The following is a 24,071-nucleotide window of genomic DNA, read 5'->3' on the forward strand; positions in this document are numbered from 1 at the left end:
TGAGACAGTCTTCAACGTCTTCCAAAAAGGGCTTTGTGTTTTCTGTTTTTATTATAATTGTTATTCATTCAGCAACCCTGTGAATGCTTGCTGTGTTCTGGGAACAGTGTATGGTTGGAGGGAAAAGAGTGAACAAAATCATTGTGATCCCAAAAATTGTGTGTCCGGTGGGGATGGTATGCAAGGACAAAAAAAAATCCCGAAGAAGGGTTGATGAGGCTTTTGCACATTATGAAAGGGGCTGAAGAACATGTTGAAAGCATCTTGAAGGGATCCCATGAGCAGCCTTAGAGGTTTCCAGAGAGACCAAGATGTGAGGGATGCAGAGGAGTTGGCTAAGGTCAGTGAGTGGGGAGGTGAAGGCTAGCTGGAGGGCATTCCTCAGTGTGAGCGCTCAGCTTCAGTTTGACTTTGTGCTTCCAAATAAGCGGAGTGAGGTTGGAGAGTGGGTGGGAAGCAGAGGGGCTTCAGAGCTGTGGCAGATGGGGTGAGCTTCATAAGCAAGATCCAGACTTCATCTGAACACAATTGGAAAGCCTTATGTTCATTTGAAACAATCCTTGGGCTACAATGCAAACCGTCTAGAATAGGCACCTCTTAGAACCTGTCAGAAACAGAGCTCAGGCCCCACCTGAACCTTTTGTGAGAGCCTGCATTTTCATAAGATTTGCAGGTGGTCTGTAGGCACTTTAAGGCATGCAGAACCCAGTGTGAAGAATGCATTGGGTTTGGGAGTAGAAGGATACTTGGGTAGGAGCATACTTCTGAGGCTGGTTATTGCTATAATCCTGGGTGGGGACATTGTGGACCACCGTGAGTCCATGGCAGGAGGTGTGGAAACAGACTGCTTTATGCGAGCTTTTGGGTGTGGAATCAACAGATTGGCATGTGATAAGGGTTGGTGATATGGGAAGGGGAAGGATGGAGGATGCCCTTCTGGGGTAGGTGGTGGCCTGAAGTTGGGGTTACAGGACACGAAGTCTGGGGCAGAGGTAGTGATTTGGGCATTGTCAGCGTGCAGGTGGTACTCGAGGCCTGGGGGTCGGAGAGACAGGAGGGTGGAGAGGTGATGGTCCCAGACGGAAAGAAGAGGCAAGGACAGCAGGATGTTAAGCAGCTTTCACCTGTGAGCACTGCACTTGCGTGTTTGACCTTGTCTTTGAGGTGGGTTAGTTGGGGGTTGGACACAGCACATTGCCTACTGGGTGGATCAGCTTCCATCTGCTGATGATGCCCCTTTCAGATGCGTTTGGATCGAGAAGGAAAGCATCAACTCTGTTATCATCAGCGATGCCCCTGAGGACCTTCACCAGAGGATGCTGGTTGCAGCTTCCCTTTCTGTCAATGCAACCGGTGAGCCAAGGGCTGTGTTCTCTTGTCTGCTCTATCCCCTCCCTCTCCTCCGTTACTAAGAATGTTTTAGCCTATAATTAGTGAGCAAGTATGTGCTCTTGCTATAATTTCAGGCTGTTTTCTGACTGCATTGGCTGATGCAAGTTTAAGAAATGGAGCATACCACGTTTCCTTTTGTATGGGGTGTGGGTGTTGATTTCTTGATGGATCATTCATTCCATCATGCTTATTTACCAAGTAGAACAAATCTAGCTTCTTGGCCCTGGGATAAACTCGATAGCATGATGAGAGGAAGAAGAGTAACGACACAAACATTGTCCCCCACAGGATGAAGGGTGCAGCATGCTGACCAGGCAGATGCTGCAGGGCTCTGTGGGGTGGGACTCCAGGGGGCACTTTGCTGTGGAAGCGTGCCCGCAGGGATGGACTCCGTGGACAAGGGGATGAAGGTTGTGCGGGGGGGCAAATGGGACGTTCTGTAGAGTGAAGTCTGTGCCTGACATCCCTTCTGTTGACTGTCCGACAGGGTCCACCATGCTGCTGAGAGAGACCTCTCTGATGCCGCATGTTCCTGGCCTCCCTGCTCTCCTCAGTGCACTGTTTGCACCAGTGATGGAGTTAAGGTGTGGGCATGTTTATCCTTTTTGTCCAGGCTTTGTGAACTGAGAACGTAGGTGGGAGGAGCGGGCACCTCTCCGCCTTCCTCTTTTGGGAGAGGAAATGCATGCAAGGGCACCTGGCCATGGCACGTCGGGCTGCTTGTTGATCATCCTGGTGCTCCAGTGTGATTGAGGTGGCTTTGCCATCACCGCCACCTACACTTGGACATCATGCAAGAAGGAGCTCAGAGAGCTTGCACAGATATAGATAGTATCTCGTGGGAGCCTGAGGAAAAGCGGGGCTGGAAAAAGAAAGTAAGGATAAATGTGCTGATGGCTGTTCTGTTAAGGGGCTGCCAAGGTTACTCTATCTTTCCTTGCTATGGGTGGTCTGCAGGACACCTTGTCAGTCATATGGTCATCCTTACAATGGGGACAGCTGCGTCATATGGTTTTTATTTGACAGCTCGTGCGTGCAGAGCATTATCACCAGGGAAGCACTGGTGGGCCTCTGCAGAGGGGCGGCAGCTGCAGAGAAACAAGGTCTGGTCTTGGGGAAGGCCTCATGCCCCAAGGAGATGCACAGCTGGCTGGGGTGCTGGCACCCCCCCCCCAACCCTGCTTGCTCAGCCCCTCAGCATGTGCCTCTGCAGAGTGGTGGTTTTCCAAGTAGGAAATGATTCTGTATGTACTACTTAGAAAAATCTGGAAAAAGCTGAATGGGAAGAAAGTATTGTGATCATTTTTAAACATTTAAAGTATTTTCAGAATTATTATGTACATTTTTTTAACAAACAAAACATTTTTTAGGTTTTTCTACTGTATCTTTTCCATAAATGCATTTTCATATTGTTATGATATCTTTGTAAATACTTGTTTTCATAATTGCATCGTATACCACTGAGTGGACGTAAAATGGCTGTTATAAACACTGCCCTATTATATTTATATATGCATTTGTTTCTGACTCCCTCTTGTCCTGAAAGGATTTAATATGCCTTTAAATGTTGGAATTGGACTTTTCTCTCATTTTGCCAAAATGATGTAGGGAATAATCTTGAAGAATAGGGTAGCTTCTGAGTCCCCCCAGGGGAGACAGACCTTTAAGAACAATGCCTGACATGTGGTTATCTAATCAGGAAGAATGCCACTGTGTGGAAGTCAGGAGGCGACTCCGAACGTGCACATGGAAGTTCCTCACTGACTGCTCCTGACCCTCTCCTTGCTTCTCTCACTAGACCAAGCTCCTGCTTGGACTTTTCTGTTAAATACGATCTTTTTTGGAGAGTATGTGTGACAACGGCATATTATTTTTAAAATCGCCAAAGTAGAAAGTGATGATGTTATAGAGATGCTTAAGGAAACATGGAGGTAATTGGTATTTAAAATACCATCTTTCGGGGGCATCTAAGTGGCTCGATGGTTTGGGCGTTTGCGTTCGACTCAGGTCTTGGTCCTGGGATTGAGCCCAATTGTCGGCTTCTTGTTCAGCAGGGAGCCTGTTTCTTCATCTCCCTGCTCCCTGCTCATGCTCTCTCTCTCTCTCTCTCTCTCAAATACATTTTTTAATGATTTTATTTATTTATTCATGAGAGACACACAGAGAGAGGTAGATACAGAGAGAGAGATCGGCAGGCTCCCTGCAGGGAGCCTGATGTAGGACTTGATCCCAGGACCCCGCGATCATGCCCTGAGCCGAAGGCAGGCACTCAACTGCTGAGCCCTCCAGGTGTCCCTACATGGATACAATCTTTAGAAAAATAAAATACCATCTTTCTAGAAGAAAAATAAAATTACTAGAAGAATATTGTAAACAATATGTAGTGGTTTGCACATAGCTGATACCTTGTATTCATTTTGTTGAGTTTAGTTTAAAGATGTCAGCATGGGCTAGTTTCTGTGACCATGTGGGTGATACTGGATGACCAGATGCATCGGCTCAGCTAGGTGGTCCCCAGGAGGGAAAGATGGAGCCTGCCTCTGAGTAAGCTTTTTTTTTAATTTGATGAGTCAGTAGGAACCATTTTTTGCAGAGCTTTGGAGGGAAAGGGGGTTTAATGTAGGCAAGCTTGTTCCTCTCACCTGAGGCCCAGGGCCTGGTGGCCCTTCAGGGCAGAGTGGCTGCTGTGGGTCTCTGAGTCTTGCTCCCTCCTGGGGTGGCTCTGGGACAGTTGTAGCTGGCCAGCAGCTGTCCCAGCACAGAGTGCATGTCCTCTGGGTCAGCTCTATCACTGTCCTGTCAAAAATGGTGGGAAATTGAAGACCAGAGGGAAATTTTGCTACCTCCAGCACACTGGCAGGGAGTGGGGGGTGGTTATCTCTGCTAGCAAGCAGAGAGCCAGGAGAGGCCACTGTCCGGTCGCATCTGGTACCTGGGGACCACTGACCAGCCGCTGCTCTGCTCCCGGCCCCAGCCCCTCCTCTGTGCTTCCTGCCACCTCCCTTTGCTTTCAGCCAGCCCGGTGACTGGGCCTTGGTGGCTCTGCCCCCAAGAAGGGTGTGGGTTTCCTGTCCCCCTTGCCTGGAGCTGCCCTTCGGCACCCCTGTCCCAGGGGAGCTTCGCTTCTCCTGTTGTTCCTGCAGCCCCTTCCCCCCTGTGTGCTTCCCTGAATGTCTGTTCACGTCCACTGTGGTGTCCTCTGTACTGTTCTCCTGGCAAGGGTGAAATTACGCCATAGCAGTGAGCCTAGTGTTACAGGAAGGGCAGCGAAGATGGGCTAGGGCGTTCTCAGTGTGGTGCCATGGTGCCACTCTTATCTCCCTGCTGGGGTCTTGCCACCGGGTCTCATGGCTAGTGGAAGGGCACCACAAGTGGTCTCGGCCTGGTGTTATAGCACCTTCCTCAGGGCAGCGCTCCAGCCTTCTGAAACAACAACAGTATCCACTGGGCAAACTTAAAAACTGATGGGAGTGGGTTAAAAGGGAACTTTGTTACTGTTCGTTCTAGTTTCTATGGCTGCATGATAGTTACCCCAGCAGCCCTCTTGGTACTGTGGAAGGGACTCAGGGCCCACCCTGGACAGCTTGTCACTGCTCCCTGGCATCTGGGTCTTTGGCAGGAGACCCCGACGGCTGAGGGGTGGAAATCACGCCTCAGCCTCTCTGCTCGCATGTCTGGTGACTGATTCTGGCCTGGGGCCGGAGGCCTCAGTGTCTGTTCACGAGGACCTCCTCTGTGCTGTTTGTGTGGGCTCAGTAGGGCTTCTGACAGCGTGATGCCTGGTGCTAAAGGTCAGCATCCTGAGAGAGCTGGGTAGAAGCTGTGTCCCCTTCATGACCAGACACAGAAGTGCCACAGTCACACTCAAGCGCATGGTGCAGGACCACAGACCCCACTTCTCACTGGAAAGTGTCAGCTTTCTGTTGTAAGAACAGCACGTTGGATGGGAGCTATGGACCTCACTGTACAATATGCCACTTTCTGTACAGTGATGTATTGTCTGAATTGTTTATGGTGTGATCATGTACTGTTTTTATAATTAAAAGAATATTGATCTAAGTCATGTTTTTTTTTTAAAGATCTTATTTATTTATTCATGAGAGACACACAGAGAGAGAGGCACAGACACAGGCAGAGGGAGAAGCAGGCTCCACACAGGGAGCCCGACATGGGACTTGATCCCGGGTGTCCAGGATCACGCCCTGGGCTGAAGGCAGCGCTAAACCTCTGAGCCACGGGGGCTGCCCTAAGTCATGTTTTTAAAAAGCTTTAAAAAACTTGAGAATAAAGCAAAGGTGTCTTTAAGTATTGGGAGTGTGAGGTGATTGGAATGTGTGGTGAGAGGAGGCACTCTGAGGTCTAGTGGGAAGGCTGTGGTGGCAGGTGGACCTAGGCTTTCTCTCTGGCTTGCCACATGCTTCCAGGCCTGGGGCAGGGTCTCCAGACTCTGAGGTTTCCCTCGTGGTAAAAAAGGGCTGTTGTGAGCTCATGGGTTTGTTGGGGCGGGGGGGGGTGGTGGTCCCTGAGATGTAGAGTGCTCTCAGCATGGCATATGGGGCCTGGGCAGCACTCTGTAGATGGTAATGTCCATCCTACTCTTGTTCCTGGCAGCATCACTGGGAAGTGGAAGGAAGCAGAAGGTCCTTCCTGGGGAGTAGCCTCACCAGGATTTGGAAGTGTCAGTAGATTTTTTAACAAATGCAATTGTCCCTTAAACAACATAGCTTGCTGTTGAAGGGAAGCCTTTCTGATAACTGTATTTTCTGTGTTATATGTATGCTATACCATGTTCTTGAAATCAAGTGACCTAGAGAAAAATATTTTTTCAACAGATCTCCAAAAAATTTTCCAGTGTATTCATTGAAAAGAATTCACATGTAACTGGAACTGCACACTTTAAACCCGTGTTGTCCAGGGTCAGCTGAACTTTGCAGGTTCATAAGAATGCACACTGCAGAATGTTTAACAGAACTTTTTATATGGAAGTGTCTTTTGAGGAAATACATTCCCTTCTTTGGCTCATGGAGGGAGTTCTAGAATATTAGCTTGCAGTACAGGTTGTTCTTTTGTTGTATTTATTTTGAACATAATTGTCTGGAGATGTTAGCTCTTGCAAGCATAACAGTTGTCAGCTTCTATAAACTTGAGTTCCTTTATGTAAGTTGTCTCAGAATGAATTATGTCTCCGGCAGGCCCTTGGCTGTATCTTCATGGAACACGCTTGCTTTTGTTCCCTGATTTTGGCAGTTCTCCATCTGAGTTTAAAATATGTATTATAATGGAAGTGAAAATATTTCTGTGGTCCTAATTACTAGTAGGTTCACATAAGTTTGTAAGATCCCCAGAAATGATTCAAAGCCAATGCTTTGGTTACCTTTATTGATTGAAGGTTTAGAGCCGATGAGCAGGGAGTTACTACCCTGGTGTGGGTCAGTGCAAGGACAGCGGGACTGTCCTTGTTGATGAACATTTGTTAGTACATGTGAGGGACTTGTGTCAGTGTCACAGCCGTTAGTGAGGTGGAGGTGATGTGACACTTTATTAACCTGATGAAAAGCCATTATTAGTTTTACTGTTGGTGGCCTAGGGCTGCTACTGCTTTTCTGGAAATATTTTATATGAATCGAAATAATAATAAATTACATTCTATTAAAAATAATGTGGGGAATGATCTATTTAAAGAGACATTTTGATGACTGTTCTGTAAAGTAGATGCTCAGTACCTAATTTATAAGTCTCAATTCTGGCTCTCTCTTCTTTGACTTAAAGTGGGATTCTCTTTCATTTTCATTGAAGTAAAAGGAAGTCTGTGTGTTTGTGTGTGTATGTCTGTCTTTGGAACTAAGAAAACTCTGTTTTTGCCTAGATTATTTTCATCAAAACTTTATTGATCTGGATTGTGGGGAAAGGTCTGAGTTAAGAGTCAAAGAAAATGAGCCAAATGTTTTAAAAAGTATTAAGTGTTAATAACTGTTCATTCATTTTATAATCATTTGTTGAACCTGTCTGGGCTATGGTGCTGGTGGTATTCAAACTACCACCTAGGACAGGAGAAGGAGCCTTTCGGGGCATGTCAAGAGAGGAAGAGTTCCCCCTAGAGGAGCCTGACAGGCCTGCAGGGCAGCCAGAGTTGCTGGAGCCTGGTGGGGGGACGGGGGATGCAGGGAGAATGTGGTTTGAGATGACATGGGGAAGCAAAGCAGAGAATGCACACTCTGGCCCAGAGTAGACTCAGGTTTTGCTCAAAAATGCCACAGGAAACCACTGGAAGCCCTTAAGCAAGGGGGTAAGATGACTGGATTTGTTTTGAAAAGCTAATTAACACTCTCTGCTGCATGGGAACCAGACTTGAAGAAGCAGGAGTAGGTGTGGGGAAGAGGAGTCCAGGCAAGAAGTGGCAGTTGTTTGGGCCAGGCAGGTGGCAACCTAGATGAAGAGGATCATCAGATTTAGGGAAACTTTGAATATGGAAGGTACAGGACACATACTGGAGGGGCGTAGTGGGCAGTTTCTGGTCAAATGAGGATGTAAAGATTTGTATTGTGTATACAGCTGTTTCAGGATAGGAAGGTGGGACAGACATCTTGTAAGCTTTTACTTAAGTGCTAGACTTCTTTCACAAGCCATAAATATATGTGTATAACCTTTTCTGCAGAAACCTCACTAATAAGAATTTAACCCATGGGAGGAATTCAAAGGTAGGGAAAAAAACTGAATGTGCTAAAATATTCTTTATGTTATCTGCTGCAGTGAGAATAGAAACCTAAGTGAGGGATTAATAAACATACTTACTGTCCTTATAACTACGTATACTCTATGCTTTCCAGTATAAAAACTGGAAGAGCAAATGCAAAAATGAGATTAGTTGCTGTACTCGGGTTGGCAAAACTTCGGATTATTATATTGGCCAGTTCCTTTACCCATTTCTTTTTTTTTTTTTAAGATTTTATTTATTCATGAGAGACACAGAGAGGGAGAGGGAGAGGCAGAGACACAGGCAGGGAGAAGCAGGCTCCATGCAGGGAGCCTGATGTGGTATTCGATCCTGGGTCTCCAGGATCATGCCGTGAGCCAAAAGCGTCGCTAAATCGCTGAGCCACCCGGGCTGCCCTGGCCAGTTCCTTTGACGTTAAAATAGTAGTTTAATAATTTTGAAATATTAACTCTTTAAAAAATTTTTCATTTAGGGTTGATCGGGATGGAAAATGCTATACAGGAGTCCTTTGTGGTTTGGGGTGGAATCCAACTACAGGGGCTCCTATACTGCCAGAACATGACATCGAGCTAGCGTTTGACGTTCAGTTCAACGTGGAGGATATTGTAGAGGTAAGACTGGTGTGTCCATCACGCTGTAGTAGCTGTCCTCTCCTGGTTGGTCTACACACCCACTTGACAGTGAGCGTGGTGTCTGACGTAGTGCTTTAAATACAGATATACACCTCTGGTCCTGGAAATGCTCACTTTACCTTAACCTGCCTGTTTTATTCACCTTGTCTGTATGAAGTAGCTTCCTGTTAGTGGGATCACCATCAGGGATGGTGCTCTCTGAATTACTCCTGTGGGATCTCCTGACACAGTAAGCTTTTCTGGGCAGTGAAAGTAAACGGTAGGGCAGAAGGACTGCTGTGAATCTCTGTCCAGGTCTCCTTCCAGGTTAAGACAAGCTACACATCTTGCTGGTTTTTGGTGGGAAGCAAGGAAGCCAAGTCCTGGTCGGCCTCATTCTGTTTACAGACACAGAGGTACCTGCTGAGCAGATACTCTGGAGCCGTTAGGATGAAGCACTTAGAAAGTTAGGGAGCAATTCGACAAAGTAATTTCATGGTTTTTAAATCTAATAATGAAAAGTTGGGGCTTTTATTTTGTATGATTTTACTTTTATATGTTGTAGTTATTCAGCTATTCAGTTTCATTGCATTATACAAAGTGAGAAATAAAGCTGGTCCTTCACCACAGATGGCTTGAGCAGCACTGCTGTAGAGTACCTGTCTCCTTTTTCTTTTCAGAAGTTGCATATAAAGTAGACGAAGTTGGCATCACTTCGTCGAAGGGGGTGGGGAAAAGGAGGTAGTAAGGTGAGCGGTGCCAAGCTTGACTTGTCCCCAAGGCATTGCTGTTACCAGTTGTCAGCGTTTCGTCTTATTGATTTAACTGCTCTTTCATTTAGAGGTGCTTTTGGACTTAAAAATACTCCTTAGATCATATGCCTAATGGTAAAATGTAAAATGATAAAATTTTAAGAAGTATAGGAGAAAATCTGTATGACCTACGGTTTGGCAGTGAGTTTGTAAATGCAACATCAAAAGCACAATCTGTTAAAGAAAAAATTGAGAAGCTGGACTTAGTCAAAATTAAAAACTTTGATCTGCCAAAGACCCTGCTAAGAGGATGAAAGGACAGACTATGCACAGAAGAAAGTACTTGTGAATTATTTATGTGATAAAAGACCCATAATATGTAAGGTACTCTTAAGACCTGGTAATTTTAAAAAGTAACTAAATGAAACTATGGACAGCAGTAAACACAGATGCTCAACTGTTCCTGTTCATTAGGAAATGGACATTAAGACCATGATGACCGGGACCTCTGGGTGGCTCAGCAGTTGAGCATCTGGCTTTGGCTCAGGGCATGATCCCAGGGCCTGGGATCGAGTCCCATATCGGGCTTCCTGCATGGAGCCTGCTTCTCCCTCTGCGTATGTCTCTGCCTCTCTCTCTCTCTCTCTCTGTCTCAAGAATAAATAAAATCTTAAAAAAAAAACAAAATACCAAAACCACAGTGATCTTCCTGTGTGTGCCTATTACGATGACTGACTCAAACCTGACAGTAAAGAATACTGGAGAGGACGTGGAGCAACAGAAACTGTTCAGTGCAGGTAGAAATGCAGAATGGAACTCCTGTTTTGGGAGACAATATTCTTAAAAGTTGAACACATCTACCGTAAGATCCAAGAATCCCACTCCTAAGTATTTATGTAAGAGATTTGAACACTTACATAAAATCTGTAGATGAATGCTAATTGCTTCATTCATAATTCATAACTGCTGGAAACTTGAAGCAATCAAGATGTTCAGGATGTCCAGTAGGGGAATGCTTGAAGAAACCATGCAACGGTCATGCAGTGGGGCATTCTTCAGCAGTACAAAAGGAGTGAATTGATTCATGCGACATGAGTAGGTGTTGACTGTGTGTCTCCATGGTGGAGAAGCCAGGACTTGGAGTCTATGTATGATCCCCTTCATACGATGTATTCTGGGGAAGGCTAGGCCATAGGTCAGAGAGCAGATTGGCAGTTATTGCAAGCAGAGGGGCTGCTTTGTGGATGCTTGGAACTGGATGCACGACTCCATGTGCCTTTTAACCCACACAACACTCCTCATGAAGGAGGGGCATGCTAAGGTGTGCATTTGAGACACACACATGATGGGTGATTGCACTGAGGAGGAGAGGAGCTTTGGAAGGCAGTGCTTTGACTGGAACCTATAAGGCTGCCACCTGAAAGCAGCTGCATACAGTGTTTACTGTTCCCTCCGTGGTCTGGCTGCTTTGCTCTGGAACTGCTTTAACATGGTACTGGGGGGGGGGGGTGGTTTGAACAGGTAGCTCCCTGGATGAGGGAGCCAGGTTTCTCATTGGACACAGAGGAGTTCCAGACAGGACAGGAGGGCCAGATTGGACTCTGGGACACACGAGGAGCCAGACATTCATCAGTGTGAAATCATGTTTAACTTACACGTGCATGGATGCATATTGTGTGTGTATGTGGTGGTGGCTTCATATACATCTGATACCTAGCTCTGTGAGGGCTGATAAACCATGACACCCTATAGCCATGATGCCCTAATGACCCCTCAAACCTGGTGCCCAGACTGGTTTTGGATAGGATTTTCCAGGAAAGGGAACCAGGGCTCCTTGGGGAAGTGACTTCTCTAGGGTTGGAGCAGGGAAAATAAGGGATGAGCCTTAGAGCTTTTTGTAGTGCCAGGAAGTAAAGAAGTGCTCAGACAACAAAAGGTTGGGGGCATGTTAGGGGGACATGTGGGCCAACTGAAAGGGCTCCTACGGGCTAAAGCAACAAAATAAATGTATTGGATTAGAGCTCACTGTCAGATGATTATCTGTGTGTCCATAAGGATATAAACGAGGAGTAAGAGACAGATCTTGCATACAGAGGAATTGGCAGTAGTACCTGCAGACACCTTCCTCCAGGGAGTGGACCTTAATGTGTCCCCAGAGAGTAGACTGGACTTAGGGATGTACTTCCAAGCAGAAAAAGAGGGGAGAGGAGGGAGAGACTCTGTAGTGTGAAACCCCAGCAGGCACAACCTCAGCGAAGTGCTCAAGGCCGACATCCCAGTGACCTATTATGGTGATGGCACCCATGCCCTAGTGTGATGATATAAGAGGGTACCTCACCTTTGGGTGTTCCTCTCCAGAGTTCATCACCTCAGTCTAATCATGGGAAAATGTCACACAAGCCCAAACCAGGGACATCCCATGAAAGACCTGCCCAGAACTCTTTAGAGAACAGTCAGGGTCTTGAAAAACAAGAAAAGGCTAAGAAACCTCTAGATCAGAGGACACTGGGGAGTCATGACACAGGTGCAGGGACAGAGAAAGGACAAGAGGATCTGGTCAGTCTAGAGGGAGCCTGGGCTTTAATAATAATGCTCCGAGTCAGCTTCTCAGTGGGACTTGTGAGCTGTGAGCGTGAGGCGCTCGCTGGCTGGGCTGGGGGCGCATTTCATTGTCTGTCTGTGCAGCTCTGCTGTAGATCTCCAGTTAGAATGGAAAGTTTTATTATAAAACCATGACAGAGACTGGTAGAACATGGCTTGTCATACCTCTGGGGGTGAGATTACTTCTAGGGCTTCAGTATAAACATTGCAAAGCAAGAAGAATCCATATGATATAGGTAGATGTTGAGCCGTGTGACCTTGTGAACTTAATAAGTGTGATTAGACTGAAAAATCCGAGCCTTTTCTTGCTGATTTTTAATTTTTTCTTTTGTTACTGTTTCTTAAATTACAGTCGTGGTTATTGATGTTGTTTGTGTTGTTTTAATAATTTGTTCCAGAAACCATATTGACATAGTTGTGAGAACATGAATTCTGGGGGCACCTGGGTGGCTCAGTTGGTTGAGTGTCCCAACTCTTGATTTCAGTTTAGGTCATGATCTTAGGGTTATGAGATCAAGCCCCACATTGGGCTCCGTGCTCATCAGAGTCTGCCTGAGATTCTCTGTCTCCTTCTGCACCTCCCCCCATTCACTCTTGCCCTGTGTGCTCACTTGTTCTCTCAATCAATAAATAAATATTAAAAAGAATATGAACAACTCTGAATGCTAATGAATTATTTTTAATGTAGAATGCAATTCAGTTATAGTAAAACCATATGAATATTTATGTTGCTATTTATTTACAGATTAATATTCTCAGGGCTGCTATTAACAAGCTAGTGTGTGATGGACCAAATGGATCGAAATTTCTTGGGCCGGAAAGAATTGCACAGTTACAGGATAATGCTCGTCAGAAACTTCTAGGGTAAGTTGTACACTTTTAAAAAGGTATTAAATATACAAAGCTGCCTTAGCAATTGTGAGAAAGGCTAATTTTAGTTTTCTCTCTTCACTTTTTTACATAAAAATATTTTTTCTGTGAACTTTGTGAAGTTTGACACTCATAAAGTGCTCAGGCCATCTCAGGGTATTTGCCTAAAGGACTGGCACCCAGATCAGAAACAATGCTAGAAAACATTTAAAAATGCTTATATAAAACTAAAAGAAATCCACCCAAAATCCACATGGGAAGGTGTGGAATGTCATCAGGAGGTCAGATGCTACTTGGCCAACACAACTTCAGTCCTTATGGTACAGGACACTCACTGCCTTGGGCAAACAAGGACCAGTGTGACCGATGATCCTTTCTAGCTCCTTATAGCCGCTGTCAGCAAGGGTGACCATGTTCTGACTAGGCCATAGGGAGGGGTGGGGCGGGGAGGGTGACACTTCAATGACTATATTACATTTGTATGGTTGTGCTAATAACCCTGACCATGACTTGGTTTTTCCAACATTTCTGTCATCCTCAAAATTTCACTCAGATATTTAAAAACTGAATTGTGATGGTTGCATGACTTTACAAATTTATGAAAATTATTGAATTGTATACTTAAAATTTTTAATAGTTGTACATGAATTGTATCTCAATTAAGCTGTTTTGTTTGTTTGTTTATTTATTTATTTATTTATTTATTTACTTATTTACTTACTTACTTACTTTTAAAACAATTAAGCTGTTTTAAAAACAGAAGTTGTTGTAGCCTAGCTGTAAGCGGCAACCCCCTGATCCCAACCCTGGCAAATCCTGATCTACGCCCAGTCTCTGTGGATTTATTTGCCTTCTCCATAAACCTGATGTAAACGGAATAATGATGATTTTGATTTTCTTCTTTTAAATCCGGCTTCCTTCACTTAGCACATGTTTGCGGCTCATCTATGTTGTAACATGTTCTTTCTGGTCACTGGGTGATACTCCATAGTCTGTGTGCCACATTCTGTTTGCCAGTTGATGAAATGTGTGGATTGTTGCCAGTATCAGGCTGTGGTGAATACGCTACCGTGAGGAGTTGTGTAAAGTCTTCGGGTGAATGCTTACTTCCAGCTCCTTGGGGTAGAGATCTAGGGGAGTATCATTGGTAGGTTCTATGATGAATTCCTGTTAATTTTTTAAAGAACGGCCAAACCGTTGTCCATGGTGCCTGGCCTTTTACATTCCTACCAGCACTTGCCATCATCGTCACCATCGGCATATGTACTGTTGACAGTCTGGTGGGGTATCGCTCTGGTTTTATTTTGCATTTCTTAAATGACTAATGATAGAGAGCATCTAACCAATTATGTATTTCTTGGTGAAATATCTGTTTAAATCTTTTACCCATTTTTAAATTGAGCTGTCTTATTTTTGAGTAGTAGAAGCTCTAAATTCTGGCTAAAAGTTTCCTAGTGGATATACTATTTGCAGATATTTTCCCAGCATGTTGTCTTCATTTTCTTAATGCTGTCTTCTGAAGAACACAATGTTTAGATTTGATGATGGCTGCTTTATCTTTTTTTTTTTTTTTTTTTTTTTTGGCTTATGCTTTTGGTGTCATATCTGAAAAATCTTTGCTAAGCTCAGTGTGACAGAAGTTTTTCCTCCTTTATATTTACTTGGTGTATTTTAGTTTTTGGTCTGTTGTGAGATGACACTTTTATATAGTATAAGATGTGAGAGTCTAAAGTTCATCTTATTTCAGATGAACATCCATTCATGACCATCTCACTTGCTGAAAAGCTCTTACTTTCCTCCATGGAAATGCTTTGGCTCCTGTCAAAAATGAATTGGCCACAAACATTGTAAAGGTTTATTTCTGGACTATCTTATTATACTTCTGTGTATTTTATGCCAATACTTGTCTTGCATTATATTGTCTTGATTGCTATGGCTTTATACTTAGTCTTCAAATTAGGTAATGTTAGTCTTCGTATTTTGTTCTTGTTTTTCCAAATTATGCTTACTATTCTAGATCCTTTTCCTTTTCCTAGACATTTATTTTTTTAATTTTATTTTTAAGTAATCTCTGGACCCCATGTGAGGCTCAAACTCAACACCCTGAATTCAGAGTCACATGCCGCACAACTGAGCCAGCGGCCTTCTCTCCCCCCCCCCCCCCATATACATTTTAGGATTGGCTTGTCAGTTTCTGCAATGGCTTGTCAGTTTCTGCAATAAACCTTGCTGAAATTGTAGTAGGGATTGTGTTGGATCTGCAGATCAGTTTGTGGAGATTTACCATCTTAACAGTATTGAATTTATGTGCTTCATGAAGATGGAATGTTTAGTAGTTTTCTGTTCACTTTGCTGCTTCTAAGTTTGTATAGTTTTCGGCGTGCAGGTCTTATACTTTTGTTTAATTATTTCTAAGTATTGTAGTCTTTTGGATGCTATTGTGAATGAAATTATTTTTATTTTTGGATTATTCATTGCTAGAAATGAGGAATTGATTTTTATGTTTTGATCTTTATCCCATGACCCTGTTAAACCTGTTAATACTAGTAGCTTTTGTAGATTCTTTAGGATTTTTCTCTCACATATAGGAGAATATCTGTGGGTAAAGACAGTTTTTCTTCCTCTTTACTGACCTTTGTGCTTTTGGCTTCTTTTTTTCTGGTTTTATTTATTCATGAGAGATGCAGAGAGAGAGGCAGAGACATATGCAGAGGGAAAAGCAGGCCTGTGGGGAGCCTGATCCAGGACTCAGTCCCAGGACCTTGGGATCATGATATGAGCCAAAGGCAGATTCTCAAAGCATCTTTGTCTTGTTTGGGTTTTAGAGAGAAGGCATTAAGTTGTTCACTATTATTATGTTAGCTGTAGGTGTTTCGTGGTTCCTTTTTGTCAGGTTGGAGAATTCCTTTCTGTTCCTGGTGTGCTGAGAGCCTTTACCAGGAAAGGATGTTGCATTTTGCCAAATAATTTTCTGTCCTTGAGATAATCATGTTTGTTTTTTCCCCCCTTTCATTCAGTTTTTATGGTATTTTGTATTATACTGTACATTACACACTTACTTTTGGATGTTAAAATTAGCCTTGCATTTCTGTTTTGAGCTCCACATGGTGTATAATCCTTTTTATATATTTGTAGATTGTTTGCAATATGTTTTTGTTAAGGATTTTTCCATCTGTGTTCTTGAGGGTGGTTGGTTTATCGCAAGCTTCCTTGTGATATCTTTGTCTGATTTGGTATCAGGGTAAAACTGGCTTCCAGGAATGTGGTGGGAAGTGTTCCCAGCTACTCTGTTTCTGAGAGTTTGTGTAAGATTGGTATTATTTCTTCCTTAAACATTTGACAGAATTTTTCAGTAAAACCATCTGAGCTTGGACTTTTCTTTGTGGAGAAATTTTAAGTTACAAATTCAATTTCTTGTGTTTTAGGTCTGTTCAGATTCTCTGTTTCTATCGCTTCTCAGCCTTTTGGCTAAGATCAAGTGCAGATTTTCTATTTCTTTTTAAGTAGTTTTGGTAATTTGTGTCTTGTAGGAGTTTGTTCACTTAAATTGACTAATTTGTTGGCATAAAGTTGTTCAGAATCTTTTTATAATCCTTTTCTTCTTAAAAAAGGTTTGTTTATTTTAGAGAGACTCTGAGATCATGACGAGCTAAACCAAGAGTCGGACACTTAACCGACTGTACCCTCTTGCCCTGGCACCCCAGACTAGTTTCTATTGACTGGTCCATACGTTTACTGCTGCTCTACCCTGCCATCTGAGCTCTGCAGGTGTGCTGTGTTGTAGGGGATTGTCCATTTTGGTCATTGTACTTTTCAACTCCAGAATTTTTTTTGTATAGTTTTTAATTTTTATTGCAATTATCTTTGAGTCATTGTCCTATTTTCCTGTATTTTCTTTAAACATGGATTGCTTTATTAATTCTTTGTGTATACTCACAGTGGCTGCTTTGAAGTCTTGTGTGCTAAAACCCACGTTTGGACCCACTCAGCTTCTTTGGGATGCTTCCCCCCCCGCCCCTCGCCGAATGTAGATCACACATTCCTGTTTCTTGTGAAATGTCTCATGCTTTTTTGCTGAAAATTGATTAATTTTTAAAATTTTAGTTTCACACGTAGTGTTCAGTGATTCATCAGTTGTATATAACACCCAGTGCTCATCACATCATGTGCCCTCCTTAATGCCCATCACCCAGTTACCCCATCCCCCCCTAATGACCCTCAGTTCGTTTCCCAGAATTAAGAGTCTCTTGTGGTTTGTCTCCCTCTCTGATTTCATCTTGTTTTATTTTTCCCTCTTTTCCCCTATGATCCTCTGTCTTGTTTCTTAAATTCCATATGAGTGAGATTATATGGATCTTTCTCTTATTTCACTCAGCATAATATTCTCCAGTTCCATTCATGTTGTTGGAAATGGCAAAATTTCAAGGTTTTTTTGATGGCTGAATACTCCATTGTGTCTATATACCACATCTTCTATATCCATTCATTCTTTTTTTTTTTTACATTTATTTTTTTAAATTTTATTTATTTATTTATTTATTTATTTATTTATTTATTTATTTATTTATTTATTTATTTATTTATGATAGTCACACAGAGAGAGAGAGAGAGAGATTGGCAGAGACATAGGCAGAGGGAGAAGCAGGCTCCATGCACCGGGAGCCTGACATGGGATTCAATCCCGGGTCTCCAGGATTGTGCCCTGGGCCAAAGGCAGGCGCCAAACCGCTGCGCCACCCAGGGATCCCTATCCATTCATTCATTGATGATCATCTGGGCTCTTCTATATTCTGGCTATTGTGGACATTGCTGCTATAAACATTGGGGTGCATGTGCTCCTCTGAATCACTATGTTTGTATCCTTTGGGACAAATACCTAGTAATGTAATTGCTGGATCCTATAACTTTTTGAGGAGCCTCCATACTGTGTTCCATAGTGGCTGTACCAGCTTGCATTCCCACCAGCAGTGTAAGAGGATTCCCCTTTCTCTGCATCCTTGCCAACATCTGTTGTTTCTTGACTTGTTCATTTTAGCCATTCTGACTGGTGTGTGGTTTTGATCTGTATTTTCCTGATGCCGAATGATGTGGAGCATCTTTTCATGTGTCTGTTGGCCATTTGTGTGTCGTCTTTGGAGAAATGTCTATTCATGTCTTCTGCCCATTTCTTCGATGAGGTAGTGTAGCAGTATGTAGGGTCCTGATCCCCCTGCAGGGTTCTGCTGGGTATGTTTCCCTCCGTGTTGTGAGGCCACTGATACTTGGTTTCTGTTTTCGTTTTTGTTTTAGTTCTCCTTTTCATCCTGGCTTACTGGGAGTTGTACTTGGGTGTGCATTGCTTAGTGTTCAGCCAGTGATTAATGAGAAGTTGTACTTCAATACCTAAGCCTTTAAGCTTCTACTCTCTGCTAGGAGATGTACTTGTGGTTTGGGGAGTGCAGCCAAAGTTCAGGCAATTCTGAACTCTTCCCTGGTTTTTATTTTTTCCCAGGACTTTCTTGTGCATGCGTGGTTCCTCCCAGTCATCCAGGGCTCTGTGGCCAGCTAAGGGCTGCCATCGGTCTTGTCTGCATGTGTGTGAGGCCTCCTCATCCCCCAGGGAGTGTGTGGAGGGCCTGCCTGGCCCTCTTGTACTCTCACTCCCAAGACCTTCCTTTTGGGCTTCTAGATTGTCTGTTGGTCTGCCCAGGCCCCAAGGAGGACCGTGACCTAAGGCTAGCAGAGCCATGGGCTTTCCCCATTTATTTGCTGACAGTGTTGCCAGACACTGGGAGGGTTTTTAACCCTCTGCACCTAATCAAGTAAGCTCAGTCTGGCTGTGACGAAGGTGCTGGTTTTCATGGCCAGACTGGCCCTGCTAGCCCTCAGGTCCTAGATTGAGCTGGGGGATGGTGGGAGGAGCTAGCCCCAGGCCGGAGCTCCACCCCAGACTCCACTCTTCTTACCTGAATTCAGCGGTTCTTTGTGAATGAATACTTCTCAACTTGTTTGCTTTTGGTTAATTTCCAGAGCCTTCAAATGTTTGGGGATTTGTGGGGTTGGGTTTTTTTTTTTTTTTTTTTTTTTTTTTTTTAGTATTTTGTTGAGTTTTACAGTTGTTTTGGGGGCAAGAAGATTTCCAGACCTCTATACTCTGTTCATTGCTAGAAGTCTCTAACTCTGCCTTTTTAAGCTGATGGCGTTTCCAGCTTGTCAGGCTGTCTAAGAGGAGAGGACATAAAATCCGTGCTCCATTCAGTGATGCAGCGATGTATGGGCCGGAGCAACTGCTGCTTGCTGTGAAGGGACAGGGAGAATGGGGGTTGGTCCTCTGCACCTGTACCTGCGCTCTGTTGTCCTGTTTTTTAGTGGATAGTGGATTATTCTCTGGTCATAGCTACATAAAGACCTTTTAAAAATTTACTGTAGTTATAATTCTGGATTTAAATCTTTTTTTAATCATAGTTTTTTCGGTTACTGACATATAATTAAGATTTAATTCTTATTTTTAATTTTAGTTTGTTCTGTCAGTTGAAACCAAGACAGAGAATTGTCCCTAAGTGGCATGAAAAACCATATGAATGGAATCAGGTGAGTGAGAAATAGTGCCGTGAGGACAGCCTGCCCCCTAGGAGTGCATGGCAAGGGTCGTGGAGGGTCCTGAGAGAGTAGAATGGGACAGGCAGTGTGGACGGTTCTCTTGGCTCATGGGCTGGTGTCATAGGGATCTGCTGTCTCTCAGTGGTGCGCTCTCTCTGATGCCAAGGGCGACTGCCTGTTAACTTTGAGTGAAGTAGATCCAGACACATTGGCATGGCCCCAGTCTGCTCCGCTCTCTGACAGTGCACCACAGCGAGGTGGCTTAACCGCAGACATTTATTTTCTCATAGTTCCAGAGGCTGGAATTCGGAGGTCAGGGCACCAGCACAGCTGGGCCAGGTTCTGACGAGGGCCCCCTTCCTAGCTGGGAGACACGAGCCCACATACTGTGTTCTCACATGGCAGAGAGAGGTGAGCTCTCCCTCGTGTCTCTTCTGAGAAGGGCTCTCATCCCATTGTGAGGGCCTTGCCCTGGTGACCTCATAGAACCCCACTTACCACCAAAAGGCCCCATCTCCAGATAATGTGACAGTGGGGATTTGAACTTCAACTTATGGATTTGGGGCACAGTTCAGTCCACAGCAGTGGGGGAAGTCAGGCAGGGCCCACCTGGGGCACCCTGATGTTTACATTTACATGGAAAGTTTAGAAAACAGAGTAAAATTTGACCTGGAGGGAACTAAAGGAGGGGCTTTCACCTTTAATTCTGGAGCCAGGGATGTGTTTGTACAGACACCAGCTGCAGTTGAAGCAACAAGATGCCCCTGGATGTGTGGTGCTTTCCCATCTGAGTCTGAAGGAGACTTTCCTTTGTCGTGTGCTCCTTGTCTGGTGCCCCTCTCTAGAGCCCTCAGGACAGACCCCGAGCCAGCTCCCTGAGAGCAAGGCTCTGCCTGTGACAGGAGGGGCGCCAGCACCTTTCCTGCAGACTCTGTGGTGTTCAAGTTAATAGCAGGACTGACTTTGAAAGCAGAACTTTATTTAGAGGTTGATGTGTTTTAGGAGACCTATGCATACTTGAAATCTTGTGACAGTGTTAAAGTTCATGTTGGGGGTGGGGGGGGGATGCCTGTGAGCTTCCAGGAAAGGTCACTGTATTAAAGGTACGTTGTCAGACACAGAGCAGTGAGTGCTGGAGAGGACCGAGAAAGGTGTTCTAGAAACACCTTTGGAAACTGAAAGACAACTTTCTCTGGTCTAACATGTCTGTGTGTGTGTGTGTGTCTAGTTATATATATTCATTGTACTTACTTTAACTGATGTCTAGAATAATCCATGTCCTGGAAAGGTCTGACTGGTCCTTTTGTCTCCCCCTCAGGTCGACCCAAAGCTGGTCATGGAGCAGGCTGACCGGGAAAGCAGCCGAGGGAAAAACACCTTTCTCTACCAGCTCCACAAACTGATTGTTCTCAATACCTAGCTGTGCCGGCAGCTGGTATCCCAGTTCCTCCTGAAGGAACCGAGACCCACCCCAAACACAGCTGGATTAAAGCATCTGCAGATGACTTTCTCTGTATCTGAATGTGACAGTCTTTGCCTGCTGCATCCGAAAGGTCTTCTCCATCCTGCTTCCTCTTCCATGTGGGTGGTGGCTGGAGAGTGGTGTTTCTGTTCAGCTGGGAAGGATTGGAAAGTCTTGTCTTTTCTAGAAACAGAAAATCACTGTGTTAAAGATTTAGGGAAAATCCACTGGCTGAAAGAAGACTTTGGAAAAGAGGTGTATTTTGCTTTAAGTCTATTAAGGTAAATATAAATAGCTGAACATGTAAGGTTCTGGTATGTGCTAGTATGTTCTGTTTCATTACAGTGATTTAACCTGGGATATAGGGGAACCACCATCCCAAACCCCAGGTTACCACAAAGGAGAACTGCGTGTTTCTTGTGGCATTCTCTCTCTCTCTCTCTCTTTTTTTTTCCGTGAGGGAAAATATTTAAGTTCGGTAAAACTAACTTTAGTTTTGTATATTTTAGATTTTTATCTGCCTTATAATTCTAAGTCCAAATTTTGGAAATCAGGGAGATTACCTGGCAACTAGTATGTTTACGTTAAAGCAATAAAAGCATTAGACTAAGTTTCTGTTTCTGACAGTTTCTAGTCAGAGGAGATTAAAAGCTATTTCATTCTAAAACCTCAGAATTGAGAAAACTGGTAAAGGGGAGTATAGGCCTCTTGGTGAAAGTGAAGTCAAGTCAAGGTCACATGAGAACAGCCATCACTGCGCAGCGGTAGGAGCAGATCCCCGCTGGCTCCCACGGGTGGCAGAGGTGCCGGCATCAGGATCTGCGAGGGGCAAGTTGGAAGCACAAGAGAAGCACTGTGCCTACACGGGCTGGTTCACAGCTGGGCAGCTCGTGAGAAAATCTGAGAAGCCTGTGTATCTGGGGGCTGTGGGGTGGTGACCAGGAGCTCGTGTACAAGGACTGGGAAACTGGCAGTCTGTGGAGCTTCTGTAAACTGGGGGCCTAGCCCGTTTTCTGCTGGGCCTTGTTGGTCTGCGGGACTGGCAGTCAGCAAGCCTGTGGGGCACACAACACTGTGTGTGCATCATGGTGTCACTGTCATGAGCTTCTGGGCACCGTCACGCATGTCTCACTTGCCCCCGGTCTTGCTGAGCCTGGAGCCAAAGCTGTGCAGATGTGGGCCTCTGGGAATGCATTCCCCAGCCGTGGGCAGGAGGTGGGCACCACGCTGGCAGCACCACCTGTGCCATGCCTGAGAGCAACCAGAAGTTCAGCTTGAATTGAAGGTCGGCGTTCAGCCTGTCTTTTCAGAAAGACCTCGTGGGAAACGATAGGATACTCCACCCAGCTGGGTGCTCTTCACTTTGCCAGGGTCTAAGGCAGGCGCCGTGGTAATCCAGGTGGGGTCATCATGGCAGCAGATGGTCCCGTGAGCTGTCCTGCGCTCTTTCTACTGTTTGTGTTCCAGTCAAAGTTCCATGAGTGGTTAAAAAATTATAGTAATGAATGGCTTGCTGTAAAAAAAAAAAAAAAAAAAAAAAAATCCAGCTCCTTTGTTTCTGTGGTTCTAATCTTTTTAAAAAAACCATTTGGATTCTTTTTTTTCTGGAATTGCCTCCATCTTGGTAAATATTACATCAGGTAAATCATGCTGCTTCTCAGTTTCCACCATAGTCATTATTTACTTGCTGCTAGAATGAGGGAAGACTGAGCTCTTTACATCATTCTGTGCCTGGTTCCTCCGTCACCCCATGCAGCCACATTGCGTAGCTGATTAATTCTGTCCTCGTTCTTCACAATAGCTCTACTTTCTGCCAAAACAGGTAGCACATTTGATGGCTTCTTTATCCCCACATGATTTTTTTGTTTTTTTAATATTTTATTTAACTTCAGTTGGCCAACATATAGTATAGCCCCCAGTGCTTATCTCATCATGTGCCCTCCTCAGTGCCCGTCACCCAGTCACCCTCCTTCCCTCCAGTGACCCTCATTGTGTCTTCCAGAATTAGGAGTCTCTCATGGTTTGTCTTCCTCTCTAATTTTTCCCCACTCAGTTTCCCTCCTTTCCCTTATGGTCCCTTTCACTATTTCTTCTATTCCACGTATGAGTGAAACCATATAATGATTGTCTTTCTCTGATTGACTTATTTTCCTCAGCATAATACCCTCTAGTTCCATCCACATCGATGTAAATGGTGGGTATTCGTCCTTTCTGACAGCTGAGTGATAATCCATTATATATACATATCTTGTCATCTTTAACCATTCATCTGTCAAAGGACATCGTGGCTCCTTCCACAGTTTGGCTACTGTGGATGTTACTGCTTAGTGAACATTGTTCCCCACATAATTTGAAGTTAGGTGATAACTCCCTTGCTGTTCACATGCATGCTTTTCTGGTTCCATGGTGTTTTTAAAGTTTTTAGTTAAATTCCAGTTAGTTAACATGCAGTGTGATATTAGGTTCAGGAGTACAGCATAAGAGATCAACACTTCCATACATGACCCACCCGGTGCTCATCACAAGTGTGCTCCTTCATCCTCATCACCTGTCCCCCCCCCCATCCTCCTCCTTAGTGACCATCAGTCTGTTCTCTGTAGTTACGAGTCTGTTTCCTGGTTTATCTCTCTTTTCTCCCTTTTCTCATTTGTTTCTTAAATTCCACATATGAGTGAAATCATACGGTGTTTGTCTTTCTCTAATTTTATTTAGCATCATATTCTCTAGATCCATCCATGTTGTTGAAAATGGTTAAGAGCTCATTCTTTTTTTGTGGCAGAGTAATATTCCAGTGTATATATACTACATCTTCTTCATTCAGTTGATGGACACATAGTCTGTTTCCATATCTTGACTATATAATGCTGCTGTAAAACATAGGGATGCGTGCATCCTATCATTTTGTGTTTTGATTTACTGTTTTTGTATTTTGGGGTAAATACCCAGTAGTGTAATTACTGGATCATTGGGTAGTTGGTTTTGTTGTTTGTTTTGTTTTGTTTTGTTTTTGTGTGTGTGTGTTTAGGATGATTGTATTTAAGTTAGAAACTCCATACTGTTTTCCAGAGTGGGTGCACCAGCTTGCATTC

General features: G+C 44.1%; 1 protein-coding gene across 5 annotated transcripts in view; it reads left to right on the forward strand.

Moving 5' to 3' along the window:
* The window catches only part of TDRD9 (tudor domain containing 9), a 107,679-nt gene extending 86,090 nt beyond the window's left edge, over positions 1–21,589 (forward strand). For all 5 annotated transcript variants that reach the window (XM_072762401.1, XM_072762404.1, XM_072762403.1 and 2 more), the window contains 6 exons: positions 1,244–1,353; positions 1,880–1,976; positions 8,580–8,718; positions 12,817–12,935; positions 19,439–19,511; positions 20,839–21,589. In XM_072762401.1, the coding sequence (XP_072618502.1) occupies positions 1,244–1,353; positions 1,880–1,976; positions 8,580–8,718; positions 12,817–12,935; positions 19,439–19,511; positions 20,839–20,940 (640 nt within the window). In that variant the 3' untranslated portion in view covers positions 20,941–21,589. The remainder of the gene's footprint in view (positions 1–1,243; positions 1,354–1,879; positions 1,977–8,579; positions 8,719–12,816; positions 12,936–19,438; positions 19,512–20,838) is intronic.
* Positions 21,590–24,071: the final 2,482 nt, after the last annotated feature.

The sequence above is a fragment of the Vulpes vulpes genome, chromosome 6 (genome assembly GCF_048418805.1).
Source record: "Vulpes vulpes isolate BD-2025 chromosome 6, VulVul3, whole genome shotgun sequence".
Lineage (NCBI taxonomy): Eukaryota > Metazoa > Chordata > Mammalia > Carnivora > Canidae > Vulpes > Vulpes vulpes.